The 15,731-nt window shown below is 38.3% G+C and overlaps 4 protein-coding genes across 6 annotated transcripts; 3 read left to right on the top strand and 1 right to left on the bottom strand.

The window, feature by feature from the left end:
* Positions 1-557: 557 nt before the first annotated feature.
* Positions 558-2,106, top strand: LOC143461607 (uncharacterized). Its single transcript, XM_076959377.1, has 4 exons — positions 558-967; positions 1,095-1,236; positions 1,491-1,600; positions 1,736-2,106. The coding sequence occupies exons 1-4, from the start codon at positions 716-718 to the stop codon at positions 1,982-1,984; spliced, it is 753 nt and encodes a 250-aa protein (XP_076815492.1). The 5' UTR covers positions 558-715; the 3' UTR covers positions 1,985-2,106.
* A 1,219-nt stretch (positions 2,107-3,325) lies between these two features.
* Positions 3,326-4,695, top strand: LOC143461608 (uncharacterized). The gene is made up of 4 exons (XM_076959378.1): positions 3,326-3,646; positions 3,722-3,863; positions 3,932-4,041; positions 4,117-4,695. Exons 1-4 carry the CDS (start codon positions 3,395-3,397, stop codon positions 4,354-4,356), a joined length of 744 nt encoding a protein of 247 aa, XP_076815493.1. The 5' UTR covers positions 3,326-3,394; the 3' UTR covers positions 4,357-4,695.
* Positions 4,696-6,090: 1,395 nt separating this feature from the next.
* LOC143461604 (uncharacterized) lies at positions 6,091-10,110 on the top strand. Of its 3 annotated transcripts, none has more exons than XM_076959372.1 (4): positions 6,091-6,625; positions 6,876-7,017; positions 7,102-7,187; positions 7,299-8,546. In XM_076959372.1, exons 1-4 carry the CDS (start codon positions 6,374-6,376, stop codon positions 7,596-7,598), a joined length of 780 nt encoding a protein of 259 aa, XP_076815487.1. In that variant the 5' UTR covers positions 6,091-6,373; the 3' UTR covers positions 7,599-8,546. The 3 variants fall into 3 exon arrangements, with proteins under 3 accessions (XP_076815487.1, XP_076815489.1, XP_076815488.1); XM_076959374.1 differs by lacking the exons at positions 6,876-7,017; positions 7,102-7,187; positions 7,299-8,546 and adding exons at positions 9,118-9,262; positions 9,359-9,471; positions 9,721-10,110 and having other exon boundaries at positions 6,151-6,625; XM_076959373.1 differs by lacking the exons at positions 6,091-6,625; positions 6,876-7,017; positions 7,102-7,187 and adding exons at positions 9,118-9,262; positions 9,359-9,471; positions 9,721-10,110 and having other exon boundaries at positions 8,114-8,798.
* Positions 10,111-10,413: 303 nt separating this feature from the next.
* LOC143461601 (uncharacterized) lies at positions 10,414-12,362 on the bottom strand. The gene is made up of 4 exons (XM_076959370.1): positions 11,666-12,362; positions 11,291-11,432; positions 11,040-11,149; positions 10,414-10,961 (listed from the first exon to the last, which is right to left on the bottom strand). The coding sequence occupies exons 1-4, from the start codon at positions 12,044-12,046 to the stop codon at positions 10,644-10,646; spliced, it is 951 nt and encodes a 316-aa protein (XP_076815485.1). The 5' UTR covers positions 12,047-12,362; the 3' UTR covers positions 10,414-10,643.
* Positions 12,363-15,731: the final 3,369 nt, after the last annotated feature.

Consider the following 15,731-nt stretch of genomic DNA (forward strand, 5'->3'; position numbering starts at 1 on the left):
TCAGATTAAACGCGAATAACGTACCGAGAATATCGGCGAATGGGCGTCGCTTTTCCATTATTATTTTCTTTTCCGGCTTATTGTCAGGTTTATTTGAAACGGAAACAAACGTTATAATATTAAGGAGCAAACGTCATAACAGAAACGCCGGACGTAATGAAGGCGAGAAAAATTTGTACAATTAACAGCGAATGCACAGAATCAGGCAGAGACAGATAGAAGATGCATAAACTATGATGACCAATACAGAAGAGGTCGGTTGTAAAATCCTTCACACCTGAAAATAGCGCGTTTTATTTGCGCAAAGTATTGATTTAGAGCCATTATAAAACTAGAAAGACGATTTCAGTCGTAAAACTAAATGCTTGTAACAATGGTGCTCAGGAAATCGTCTTTTATTAGAACCAGCCTTTTCTACACACAACTTAAAAACTGAAGGTGACTGCACACGGGGTGCGAGCGCACCGATACTCGAGCATGCAATGATTAGTGGCAGTATAGGCGGTAGCACATGGATGTACAAATATGTTTGTTTCTGTGCAATCTGTGCTTGAGAATACGTTGGCGTGCTCTCGCATGCAGTGCAGGCTACAGACGAAATCACAGAATAGTCCAACGCAAGCTTTGCAAGTCACAAATGAATTTTTTCTTCAGCCACCTCGTATAAATGTTTTTAGCCTGTAGCTAACACTTAGCAGAAAAGAACGAAAATACAATGAAAGTTATATGTGCTGGTTTTCCGAAGACTGGAACCAAGACAATGCAAGTTGCATTGAAAGAGTTGGGCTACGATGTTTACGATTTTATGGAAAATTACAGTTACTTGGGCAAAGATTGGTTCAAAATATTCAAACATGGAGGAACAACTGAAGATTTTCGTCGAATGTTCGAGAACGTGGACGCGGTTACAGATGCACCAGCTTGTTATTTCTGGGACGAAATTCACAAAGCTTTCCCTGATGCGAAGGTAACAACCACTTTGAGCTGTTAACAGCAGTAAAAATAATAACAACCACAATTGATTGAAATGTTGTACACATCAGGACTGTCAAGTATTTTGTATTCTTTGATAAACGAGAATGTGCAATACACAGATTATCTTCACTTGGCGAGACGAGGCTTCATGGACCAGAAGTTTTTGTGCTCAAGGTGCCGCTGAGTGCCAACCGCTTTTCCGCATAGTGCGCGTATTATCCCCGACCTATAGAAGGTTCAACGCCTTCATGCGCAGTGTAGGTAAGATCATTTTTAATAGTATTATATTCAACCTCACCATTATTAACCAACCATTATTATTATATAATTATTATTATTATTATTAACCATTATTATTCAACCATTATTATTATTCAACTTCAATGATATTCAGAATTCATAAACTTCAATCTTGGCAGTTGTTTTCTTGACTATTTTTATGGCCGCTTCTAATCAATTGTTTTCTTGCCAAGGTGAACACTCAAGACCATTTTTAGCTATGACATATTTTGTAGGTCGCACGGTATTCGGGACAACAGTTCAAAGGCATTGGTTTAAACAAGACACGTTCAGTTCATTGATCGCTAGAATGTCCTGCCGAAGACACAACGCTCATATTTTGCAGGTTGGATTGTTACTGTAACGAAATTTCTGCTTCGATACTTCCAAAACCTGTGGGTTACATTAGCAGAGTAAACTGCTTCTCACTAAAACGATTTTCTTCACAATTTTTTGAAAAAAATAATTAAATACTTCCTAGAACGCTCCTAAGGACAAACTGCTGGTGTACAACGTCAAAGAAGGTTGGGAACCTCTGTGTAAATTCCTCGGAGTTGATGTTCCTTCAAAACCATTTCCTCACAAGAACAAACAAGGTGAAATCATGGAAGAACTGCTGGCAAATGACCCATTGTTTATCCAAGCAAGACGCGAATGCTTGGTTTTGGTAACTGGGATGGCTGCTTTGTTTTGCTACGGCGCATACAAACTTGTTGGATATCTTCGATAACAACGTTCTTACAACAATGCGGCAAACGCTTGTTTATTGCAACTTCACCTTATAGCAATGCTTTTGGCATTCTTTCGTGGATGCTTATGTAATTAACATGGAAGCGTGGAACATGAAAGTGAAATGAATTTGTAGAAGTTATACTTGAAGTCAGCAGTGCAAGAAATAAACATGAAGTTGAGCCAGGAATAAATTTGCTGAGCAAAAGCTACCAGAATTACACCAGTTGAGAAATTCGTTTGAGCAAAATGAATAGCGCGGTCACCAGGAGCCCTGATGTTAGCATTTAGTTGTTTATTAATTTCTGGTATCAGCTCGATCGGGCAAGCTGTTCTTTATTTAGCTCGGTCCGGTTTTACACTCCGCTTATTTTTGTCAGCCGAAGCGTTTGACTTCCATCATCTAATGTTACCCTAATCACTTAATACCTGAGATAGATCATGGAATCGCAAAACCGGATAACTAGAAATCAACACAAACACAATCTATTTCAATACAATCATCAGCCAAGCTAGAACAAAATGAAAGATGACCCACAGCCGACAGACATTCGATCCTGAACACCATTCCACAGCACAGACACAAATATTTCATATAAAGTTTTGTGACGACAATAGCTGCAGTGTTATTTTCGAAACAAGTTAATAAAACAGCATAAAAGAAAATCTGCTTTTATTTCATATTCTTCGAAAACTGTTTTACGTATTGTGTCGAATCAACAAAGAATATTCCAATATTGGTTTAATATAAATTACGTTGTTCAGTACCCAAATAATGTTTTGCCCCAATTTACACCCGGACAATTGAAAACTCAACAATTCTGACTCTCTATTCCAGAGGGTTTGAATTGTCGCGATGCGCACAAGGATACGTCAGTGTGCCTATTTATGATGCCAGTTTCAAATATCGTTGCTTACCAATCATCACTCGATGTATAAAATACAGCAATGTGCTGTACAGGGCACATACCTTATGTCCACGACACATAACATTTTGCACTAAGTCATTTCACAAAGCTGCTTTTTGTTGGCTAGGTGGTGATTGCTCCAGTTTTTGTAATCTAAGAGAATGTAGAAATATAACTGGACACATCATCGTGGAAAAAGTGGTGAACTCAATGGTTTGGGTAAAAAGTACCTTAGCCTGCAATGTAAGACATCAAACACTTTGGTTTACTTCGTGAAATAAATCTCTCCGAAATCAGACCAAACTGCAGACATTTTCCGACTATTGGAATGTTTGTTCTGCAATACACCCGGCCACCGGATTAACTATGTTCCGGACGAAGAAGTGTAAATATTTGATCAGTTTGAGCAAAGCTTGTTGGTTTCTCGTGTCAGTTTGTACAAGATCGCTTGACAACAGCACGGTTGTTTGCAACTTTTCGAAGCCCTACAAGATTTAGCCAAAATGAAAGTTATATTTGCTGGTTTTTCCAAGACTGGTACGAAAACGATGCAAGCTGCGTTGACCGAGTTAGGATACAATGTCTATGATTTTGTTGAACAGTACACCTACTTGGGCAAAGAATGGGCTAAAATAATGACCGAAGGCGGAACAACAGAAGACTTTCGTCGAATGTTCGAGAATGTGGACGCGGTTACAGATGCGCCAGCTTATTACTTCTGGGATGAAATTCACAAAGCTTTCCCTGATGCAAAGGTAAACAGGCAAACTGATTTAGCCTCCATAGAAGGTTATAAGTTACTTATGTAAACTTTAACTTTCTCGCAACAGATAGTTTTCTCAATGAGAGATGAAGATGCCTGGAACAGAAGCATGCAACGACAGATCGTTGAAAACTCAACTCCTCTGATGCGACTGCTGAGAGTTGTGTCACCTTCATTCCGAGGATTGTTTAACCACACCGCGAATGCAAGTATGGCGTCATATTAAAGAAACGCTTTGTAGATTCATTTGTAACTGACCAGTCTTGACTATGCACAGGGCTGGTGATGTTTGGAACGCAGCTGAAAACAAGTCTCTTCAAGCCTTATGAAAGAAATGAGCTGCTTGAAAGAATGAGTTACAGGAGACACAACGCTCATGTGCTGCAGGTTTATATGATTTAACTTTTGCAAGTAATCAGATCACCCTTCTTAAAAAACTAAATTCTAACGAATCACTTCCAGAACGCTCCAAAGGACAAACTGCTGGTGTACAGCGTCAAAGAAGGTTGGGAACCTCTGTGCAAATTCCTCGGAGTTGATGTTCCTTCCAAACCGTTCCCTCACAAGAACGTGAGAGGAAGTATAGTAGAAGAAGCATTAGCAAAGGAACCGATTATGATTCGAGCTAAACGAGAATTGATATTTTCAATAACTCTTCTAATCGCTCTGGTTTCTTTTTTCATTTATCAAGTAATGACATGACGTCAAAACCTCTCACGTGGAACGTGATATGAAAGACCTGGTGACGTAATCAATTTAATCATGTTTAGTAGAAAAGATGGGTAGAAATGCTGATTTTCACCGTTAATAATTATGGAAAATTTATTGCTTTTTGTGCGTTTTTGTGTAAACGTCCATCATCAAATAGAAATCTTTTTCTTCCCACCCTTGTTAAAAAAATAAGGCAGAAAATTGTAAGTTTGTGATTAATTGAATATTTGCAGAGTGCTGTCAAATTTGTTTTCTTTTAGGGTTTGAACCAGTTAGTTCTCAGAAAATTACACTGTTATGTTGTACGACAAAGCGAGCGAAAAAATACAACGTAAATTGTTTCAGCATTAAGCTAATTATCAGTAATGAGATCATGAAAGTGATTTACATGGGATTTTCAAAATTAAGTAACAAATCATTTCTGGGATGGAATTCGCAAAGGTTTTCCTGGTGCAACGGTAACATGACTGAACACAGTAACATGGAAAAGAGATAAAATTAATTTCATTCCCTCAAACAATTGTCCGCCAATTCACAGAATATCTCTTCTTCCTTGATTATCTGCTCGTTTAAAATTTTGTGCGAAAAACAGAAGCAACTAGATACCTGAGAATGCCAAGAGCCAATTGCGTCACCAACTACGACTGTCGTCACCAACTTTATGAAAGAGTGTTTGTTACGTGCTGCTTAGCATTTTGCGTTTGCTTGCTGTACACAACATACTATGTACATTAACTCGTTCAATTAATCATCGGTTTCAGTAAGGTTGAGTGGTATATGGGGCTATGCCACACACTTCACTTTTCAAATGAAAGCAACAACTGCAAGATAAATCTGCACATAAGACACAACACCAAGCGCCACAACTTAGTTACACTACAACATCAAATCATGGTTTATGATAACAACAGTAGACTATATAGTAAGTATAATAGTTTCAAGCAGCAGATATAAATCCGGTAAAAGCACGGCTGATGGTAAAGTTATCGATTCCTAGGACGCTCCCTGAGAGAAATTATTGTTGTACAGCGTCAAAGAAGGTTGGGAATCTCTGTGCAAATTCCTCGGATTTGATGTTCCTTCTAGACCATTCTCTCATAGAAACGTGAAATGAAATATAACGATTGACAACTTGGGTGAAAATATTTGGATCTCCAGCATACAAAATCAAATACTTTGGCTTTTATTGGGGAAATATGCAGAAAATCAGACCTAACAAAAACACGTTTTTCTTCCAGATCATTCGAATATGACGAGAAATATCGTTCATAGTTACGAGTTTGATTATCTGTGCTTCCCTACATTCCCGGCCACCGGCTTAACTATGCTCCGTGCGAAGAAATGTAAATATTTGATCAGTTTGATCAAAGCTTGTTGGTTTCTCGTGTCAGTTTGTACAAGACCGCTTGACAGCACAATTGCATGCAACTTTTCGTAACCTTACAAGATTTAGCCAAAATGAAAGTTATATTTGCTGGTTTTTCAAAGACCGGTACGAAGACAATGCAAACTGCGTTGACCGAGTTCGGATACGATGTCTATGATTATATGGAACAGTACACGTTCCTGGGCAAGGAATGGGCTAAAATAATGAGCGAAGGCGGAACTTTTCGTCGAATGTTTGAGAATATAGACGCGGTGACAGATGCATCAGCCTTCTCCTTTTGAGAAGATATCCACAAACCTTTCCCCGAAGCAAAGGTAGAGACTTACCTACCTATGGAAGTTGAATGCAAACAACTGGTTTAATTTCCAATAAGTGCGGTGAGTAATTTAACTTTAGAAGAATACAACACACCGCAAAAACTTAACTTTCTCTTCAAATGTCTGAGATGCTTTCGTTTGTACTTGTAAGTACTTGCAGAGCGCCGCCATATTGGTTTTTAGACTTTGAGCGAGTTATATCGCAGAAAGTAAACTGTTCTGAAGCGCGACAAGATGAGTAAACATTAAAAAACTACAAAGCAAACTCTTTCAGCAAATTTGTCAGTCAGTCAGCTCAGACATCATGAAGGTTATTTACGCTGGATTTTCAAAGACCGGCACCAAGTCGATGCAAGCTGCGTTGACCGAGTTAGGCTACAATGTTTATGACTTTATGGAGCAATACAAATACCAGGGCAAGGAATGGATGAAAATATTCAAATATGGAGGAACAACTGAAGATTTTCGTAAAATGTTCGAGAATGTGGACGCGGTGACAGATATGCCAGCTTGTTATTTCTGGGATGAAATCCACAAAGCTTTCCCTGATGCAAAGGTAATGGAACCAAGTTAGTATAAAGAAATAGATGTGAGTATTTCACCGTTAGTAAGTCGCGCAGCCTGTTGTTAAAGATAGGCGGTTAGGTTAGGAGAATGGGTTGAGGATGAGTATTTGCTTTCCCTGATGCAAAAGTGACCTGTGAAGACACAATTAAACGTGAAAAAATTTAGATTAACATTAAGTTGTTTCAATTTACCAGTAATTATAATTATTAGTTGAATCAGGAAGAATTTGTTTTTCTTAGATCGTCTTCTCAATTCGCGATGAAGAATCTTGGATGAAAAGTTTAAATAAACAGATGCTTGAGAACACCAAACCAATTTTTAGACTTTTGCGTTTACTGTCACCGACCATGTGGCAAATGACTAGTTACGGAGATCTGATGAGTAAAATACTTATAGAATGTCTACATGGCATAGCATCGTGTATATTACGTGGCCGGTTTGTTATCGCCGTTTTATTGTTTCAAGGCTTGGTGATTTTCGGATTTTCAAATTGGATGAACGAAACCGCTGCCAGAATGACTTACAGGAGACACAACGCCCATGTGCTCCAGGTTGTTCAACTTATGACGTCACATCGCAATATCAAAATTTGACGTCATGATTACAGCAAAGCAGTAGGCCTAAGTACAAATCGTATAGACTTTTATTTTATTTATGTTCAGAACGCTCCCAAGGACAAACTGCTGGTGTACAACGTCAAAGAAGGTTGGGAACCTCTGTGTAAATTCCTCGGAGTTGATGTTCCTTCCAAACCATTTCCTCATAGAAACGTGAGAGGAAATATTTTGCAGGAGATGCTCGAGAAAGATCCAATATTTATTCGTGGACAACGCGAAGTTATGATTTCTATGGCCACACTGTTAGCTTTGTTTTCTTACGGCTCGTATAGATTTGTGACGTCAAATCCCATGACTTGGTTAGGTCGTTTTCATAGTTTCTTGACCGCTTTTACTTCATCATAGCAGACGTTGTGTATTGAGTTAAGGAGCATAAATTGCTGCAACACCTTTTATCAACTCAATTTATATCGTTGTGTCAAGAAACAGACAGACTTGATATCTCGATCAGACTTGATCACAACCAACTGTTGTTGGTTGGAGTAATAAAATGTTGTGGCCTTTTAACGTATTTCAGTTGGTATTGAGTTATAGTTCATGGTTACTTGGTTATAGCTCGAGTTGTTCCGCCTATATTCAATGAGTGTCCGTCGTGAAATCTTCCGCAGCCAGAATTGTGACGTCATTAAATTTTCTTAAACTGGACAAAGTTTGTCCATTAAAATGTTCATTTCATTGACATCGCGATATGTTTCAATTCCACTGAAGACTAGAACAAGATTCACAGGATTCAATACTAGAAAGATGAAGGTCCAAATTAGACTGTTAGAGGAGAACAGTAATAGCAATAATAAGGAATTTTTTGGGTGTCTGCCAATAATAATATTCACAGTTTTTCTGGTTAGTAACGGAAAATACGTCACAAAACAAATAAACGTTTAAACGACATGAAGCGCAGACAAAAGAAAACCTTCGACAGGAAATGTTTGCAGACTGTGAGCTAAGCGATATGTCACGAAGTTGGACTGGAACCTTATATCTTGCGAGAAATTACAAACAGATAGTTACTGACGTCACATAATTATATTCAATATTTTGTTTCACCGACGATTTGCAATTTTGCATGCCTCCATACGTCACAGGTTAACATCATAACGTTATTATTCGGTTCACGCATCAGTGCATGGTTGGTTGCTTTGTGTACACTTCAAACCAGATTATTGACTTTATTATGTAAGACACCCTGAGGCTTTTAACATAATGCACAAGACGAGGTGAAGGTTTATTTTATGTAATTGTTGCGTCATTTAAACCTTTATCTAACACAAGCAGCAGTTTGATAGGCGCTTTGCAATGAAGGTAATATGCGCCGGATTACACAAGACCGGCACCAAGTCGATGCAAGCTGCATTGACCGAGTTAGGCTACAATGTTTATGACTTTATGGAACACTACACTTACTTGGGCAATGAATGGACGAAGATAATGAGCAAAGGTGGAACAACAGAAGATTTTTGTCGAATGTTCAAGAATGTGGACGCGGTGACAGATGTGCCAGCTTGTACGTTCTGGGATGAAATCCACAAAGCTTTCCCTGATGCAAAGGTAATGGAACCAAGTTAGTATAAAGAAATAGATGTGAGTATTTCACCGTTAGTAAGTCGCGCAGCCTGTTGTTAAAGATAGGCGGTTAGGTTAGGGTTAGGAGAATGGGTTTCATTAAAGTCTGATTTAGATGAGAAGGTAGATTTGGGTTGGCTTCAGTTTATTATGCTATAACATTCAAGTTAGATTGTAAGGAGCTGTGAAAATGAATTCAAACTTACGTATTTTTCGATGAAATAGTCACAGCTAAAAGAAATTTGTGACATTGTCAGCTCATCAGCTCCTTTCAAAACACCTGCTGAAGCGCTTAACTTTACAGATAGTTCTTTGTCTGAGGGATAGCGAAGACGAATGGGCAAAGAGCGTTGGAAATGAAGCAGTTTCTGAAGCCCGTTGGCTCATTCTTATAGGCCTCGTGTTTTCGCCAACCCTGAGACGCTTGAGAGAACATAAAAATTATTGCAGTAAGTAAAATTATTTCATTCGCTTGGGTGTTTCCAAAAGTTTTCTATAAATCTCGCTGTTGCTTCTCTTTCCTTCCTACTTCGCGACGTGCGCAGTGTACAGCGCATTTGGAACCACTTATAACAAGGAATCGCTTTTCAAAACACCTCACTACAATCAGATGTTGACCCGGATGCATTATCGTCGTCATAATGCCCATGTACTGCAGGTTTGTGACGTAAAAATAGTTCTAGGTCAGCGATATTCAAGTAGGAGAGCTTGCTACCCATGCTTAATTCATTGCTAGATTTCTTGGGGTGAGATTCAGGTTTTTACATATCCAGTGTATTTGTACTGATCCAGTGCGTTGTTGGGTTGTGGTTTTGATCATTTTGTTTACCAATTTCCGGATTTCCTTCGTCTTCGACGCAAATGTGACTTTTTAAAAGTTGTTTAAATTCTAACGATCAACTTCCAGAACGCTCCCAAGGACAAACTGCTGGTGTACAACGTCAAAGAAGGTTGGGAACCTCTGTGTAAATTCCTCGGAGTTGATGTTCCTTCCAAACCATTCCCTCATAGAAATAAAAAAGGTTCAATCGTCGATGAATATCTTGAATCAAATCCAGTGTTGATTCGCGCTCAGCGAGAAATAATTTTCTTCGTCGCTTTGTTGATCGTCATTATCTCTGTTGCGTCATACATGCTTATTGCCTTGTTTAATAATGATAATTGAGAGCTCTTATATATAAACTATAACGTTGTATATTATATCATATAACTGCTATTAACTGCACGGTCCAACACTTAAACAATTATGATCAACTAACAATATAGCGAAGTAATAAAACTTCATCAAGTTTACAAATTGATGTGGTCATCGACCAATCGTTCATTCTGGTTAAAACAAAAATCTTTCAGTTGATTAATCGTTCTAATACAGTAGTTCTTTATGCAAGCACAAATTATGCTGCGATCAACGTTTCGAAGGGCCAAATTGTTCAAAATTGAAGTTGTAATTGCTGCTTTGTATCAAGAATAGAATGCAAACATAAGTTGGGCTGTGCTCTTCATTCATAAGCTTCAACTTAGTAAAGCTTGCTCCAACCATCTCAATTCTCAAGTTGAAAGTATTTGGCGTTGTTGACATTTTGGCGAATTGTCCATGTAATCAGGTAAGACAATTTATTTTATTTGACTTCAATTTACAAAAGCGTCTCCATTCAGCAACACATAGGCTATAAAGGGAATAACTCAATTATGTTAGATTCAGCAATTAAATCAACTTTGTGGCCGAATAATGTTCGCAGTCTGTAGCTATTTAAAAAAATGACCGACATAAAAGAAAGATCAAGTTTTTGTGAACAAAGTAATATCATGACCTTTAAGCAAGGGGTCAAGTTAGAACTTGGAGGAAGTAAGTTTTCCCCAAAGATTTGAAGCTAAATTAGAAAAGTATGTGGACAATGTATTCTGACGTCCACACCGCAGTGTGTAAACGCCAAGGACAGAAAATGTTACAAGCACACCCATAGAAATCATAAGTTCTCGTTTAATACGAATCATGAAGGGGTGTTTAGCCCAATATTCTTGTACAATATTTCCTCTCACATTTCTATGAGGAAATGGTTTGGAAGGAACATCAACTCCGAGGAATTTACACAGAGGTTCCCAACCTTCTTTGACATTGTACACCAGCAGTTTGTCCTTGGGAGCGTTCTATTAAAAAATTATCAGAAATAAAAATTAGAAGCTTGCGGCGACATTAAAATTTCATATATTTTAAAGCAGGCCTACCTGTAAGACGTGGGCATTATGTCTTCGATAAGTCATCCTTGCTAAGAGCATGTTGAAACCAACTGGCTTAAACCAGGACGTCTTAGGGCTACATCCAAACAGCACTTTTCCTGAAAACCAACATCAAGCTGATTAAAAGGTTTAGTCTTTGCGAAAAGACCGGATAAACTTAATTACCCAAAACTTACTTAAATTTTGCAATTTATCTGAAAGCTTACACAAGCTGTAGTTGATTTATTACTGCGAGTTACCTAACATATCATTGTATCCTGTAAATCTTCGAAGACTGGGTGACAAGAACTGGAGATGTTGCACAATTGGTGAAGAACCCGTCACTATTTGGTTGTGCAAGCTTGCTGCCCACGACTTCTCCTCTCTAAACATGAACACGATCTGCAAAGACATTCAGTGTAACTTCAATTCACCCGAATTTACAGAGAAAAGCTACGTCAATAGCATTGTTCATTGTACAACTGCAGAACCATGCACGATACAAGTTATCAGTTTAAAACTCCTAATTTTAATTTGTTATTTTTATCGCGTTTTAGAAGTAGATAACAGTTTAGTTTCACCTATAATAACAAAAATTCAAAAAACTTAATAACAGTTCTTTACAGCTGACTCACTTTTGCCTCGGGAAAAGCTTTGTGGATTTCATCCCAGAAATAAAACGCTGGTGCATCTGTGACCGCGTCTACATTCTCGAACATTCGACGAAAGTCTTCCTTAGTTCCGCCATCTTTAAATATTTTCATCCAGTCCTCGTATAAATATTCAAAGTTTTCCATATAGTCGTACACATTGTAACCTAGTTCCTTCAATGCCGCTTGCACAGACTTCGTTCCAGTTTTGCCAAATCCAGCGCATATCACTTTCATCCTGGTGAAACTACTATTCCTAAGACTTACGAACCTAACGCTGATGTACAAACTGCCGTGATGACACACGGACCAGGTTGTATGACTGCTCTTGTTTGCTTTAAGTAAATATGTTTCCAGTTTAATCATTGCTATATACAAGAGGTTTAAACAGACACTTAATGCCACCAGATGCGACGTTGATGCACTGATGTATTCGTAACTTGTAAAGACGTCATATTCCCTTTCAAAATAACCGCCGTTTCTTCTGGTTAAATGTTCTAAGTGAAAGTTTAAAGGGGCTGTTTGACAACGGTGCAATATTATTTGACTGTTATGCTAATACGACGTATTTGTTGCTGCGCAAACATCTGTTGCTGAGAATTGCCCTCGAGTTAGTCGCTGATAACACATTACAATAATCTCCGAGTAACATAATAATATTGAACCTAAACCAAACATAATATGCCTTATATCATCACATACGCAACTCGACTTCAACCCTGTTGATTGAAGAATTGAATTCAAAGATTGAAACGCAAATTAGTACGTCAGTACATTGACTGAACAACTTATTATTATCAGAACTTTCTCTAATTTCGATCCGCTATGATTATTATCATTATCGGCTAAAATGACAGGAAAATGAAATTGTACTGTTGTTCACAGTCGGCCGCATGACGTTGCCAGAGAGCAATTGAGCTGTTGTTCCATGAAGAATGAGTCAGCATTCATCCAAGTTATCAATATGTTTAGGCGACAGATGAACAGCACTACCACGCGGTTAATTGCAGCGAAAACATTCTGGTCTGATATCATTATTACGTTAAATATTGCCTGACAAATGTACTCTTAAAAATTACAGCGAAGTAGAAAATCATGATGCCAAATAGCTGACTGCTCTTAGTTTGAAAGCCGTTCCACCGCGTCAAGGTGGCAGTCGTCGGAACGGTTCTTTGGGAACGGAAAGAATTCCCCACTTCGCTAACAGATGCGTATAGATAAGCAGGATAAAAACCATTGTAACAAACCGAACACGTCTCTACATGTATAATCAAGCACAGGATTTGGTAGGTTACGATTAAACCTAATGTTGAAATACTGGATTTGTTCTGTTACAGCCAAACCTAATATGTGACCGTTTTCTCTTTAAGCCAGGGGGAGTCCACCCAACTGTTTCTTGTCCTTTCATTGCATAGAATTATCTGTAACCTGCAAATTGGTTGCAAATAAGTTCCGCCATCTAGGGGAGGCGCAAAATGTCGGAGGTCGCTACCCGAATCTAAATACGACACTTTGTCGCCCTATGATAGGGTAATGACAGTGCAGGCTAGTTTAGGGGCGCGAAGGCTAAAAGTTGATAAAACATTAGGCCGGGGACACTGGATCGCTTTGGGCGAACCCAGTACTGCATCGGGTCCTGCAGCCTCCCGACGATAAAACACAGTAAACACAAAACAAATAACTTACACAAGAGAGGAAGAAGAACCCCTTTATCCAAACTATGATCGCCCCAAACCCACATAGGAGATAAATACAGCAACATGCAATCAAAGGAACACCAACAACAATCCTACCAATTTCAAGTGATAGAAAAGTGACGGTGCTTTCGACACCAGTACCTTCACTACCAGTTGTGTTGTATGAACAAAACGTAACGCCAGCAGAGTTTTACTGGACTTGGTTGAGTCTCATTGGTCAAACCGCAAATAGTTTTTTGAATTTAACTTTAAAATCTGTTGCAATTAACGTTTAAAAATTTTGCGACTTCTTAATTATCAAAACTTAACATAATAAACTGTTATAATTAGAAACATAATATTGTTAAACTGTCTGTTGTATTGTCATTACTATAAGTTATAAATAGTATATACTACTATACTATAATATACTATATGTGTCCTTACTATAAAATAAAATGATTTAATAATAGTCAAGTAATGAAATAGGCTACTAATAATAATTGAATATGAAATTAAGCTAATCTAATAGTAATATTATAGTTGACATTTGAACTGAGGCAACACATAGGGCCTAAGCAAACAAAATATTTGACAATTCACCTCGGATCTTCCAAACTTTTTTCTGAAACAATAATCGGATCAAATTCTGAATCCACTGGAAATAAACTGAACAGATTCCAACAGAATGTGGCTGACTTGCGTAAAACTGGTGTTCACTGCATGGCCAGGACAGAATTCATAACAATCTTAAGTAAATATCAAAAATTAAAAAAAAAATTACTTCAAAGACCACTCCAACTCAATAACCACAAAAGCGCAAAAATGCAGCAACGACATAAAATCAATGAACAAGACGCAAAAGCGCTCGCACAGAGCATAGCAGCAACAAAGCAGAAATAAAGATTGGCAAAAAACACGCCAAGTGCACAACAAAGACCAACAATTGCACAACCCAGCCACAAGCACGAGCTGTTTTCATCCAATAAAATATCACTTGCAGCCCTGACCAAATCTTTATTATGTACTCAACAAATCAGACAAACTGGACAACACACTAAAGCCTTAAGGCCAGCAATATAGTTTCAATCTAAAACAGACAAACTGTTGGACTTAAAATCAACCACAGGGTCAAAAATATCCTACACTTGGCCGTTTTATTCAACAGAACAAACTGAACTTTGCTTTTCTGTGAATCCATTTTTCCTGAATCTCTCTTTACCACCGACCAACCGTCTCAACAACACGAGGCAAAAGAATAAATTGTGGAAGGAACACACGCATCAAAGACTCGAGAAATCGCGCGCAAATTCCTCAGGCGATGTAATAAGCGCACAAAACCTGTTCCGAGACTAACTGGAAGCGAAAAGGTGTCAGCGTCTTGCTGGAAAACTCACGAAAAGGTGTCCCATTGCTGTCCTGTAGCTATAGTATTCCAATGCCACAACCTAACATTGAAATGTAGCTTCTTGGTCGTGATGCAATCGAAATGATTGAAACCGGTTTGAGCGGAGCATTGAAATATTTCCCAACTTATCAACGGATTGAAATCCTTTCGCTGAAATTTAATTGCAGCCAATTACGACAGATCATTGACTTACCAGAATGGGAATGTTAGTAAACACCGGTCTTTGCTAAAAAAAACTTTCCGCTGGACGATGAAACAGAGCTGCAGAAATACAGCTAATCTATGAGTGAGATAAAGGTATAAAAGGAAACTAAAATCAGTCTTCGGTTTGTTGTCGTCATCGTACTTCAAGTCGACGTAGTCTGGTCAACCAAAGCAAAGCAAAATGTGACCAAAACTTAATCGAATCATTGGCAATTGTTTCTTTAATTACAATCCTGGGTACATGTGGAAAAGCTCCATGAATCAAAAGGTTGTCTACGAACCGCAAAAATAATCGTTTTTTTTTATTCGCGGTAGTCGAGGGTGAGGTCATAATGATCAAGTGTGGCTGAAACTTTATCTCTTTCACGAATCTACAAACGGCCCCATAATGCAGAATGAACGTTCCTCGTCAAAACAAACGCATCCGTCGATACAGATCGAGCACCAGGAAAGAATCAGCAAAACACCAAGAATCAGAGTTTGTTCTGGATAAACAAAACGTTGGGTCGTTGTAAACAAGTGTGACGTAAACGTTCAGTAGAGTAAAAGGTCACGGATAAACTGATTAAATTTAGTCGATCACACCGACATCTTATAAAAAATGAAGTCACAGGATGACGTCAACAAATTTACAAAATGAAGCTGGAAAAGAAATGTTGCAAAGTTGTCGAAATCGAATCCATTGGTGTTTTTGAGTAAACGTTGTTGATCTCACGTAACGTTTGAAGCGCAAGACAAGACGACAACGAGTTCACCTGAAAAC

This window comes from Clavelina lepadiformis, chromosome 6, assembly GCF_947623445.1.
Source record: "Clavelina lepadiformis chromosome 6, kaClaLepa1.1, whole genome shotgun sequence".
NCBI classification, from domain to species: domain Eukaryota; kingdom Metazoa; phylum Chordata; class Ascidiacea; order Aplousobranchia; family Clavelinidae; genus Clavelina; species Clavelina lepadiformis.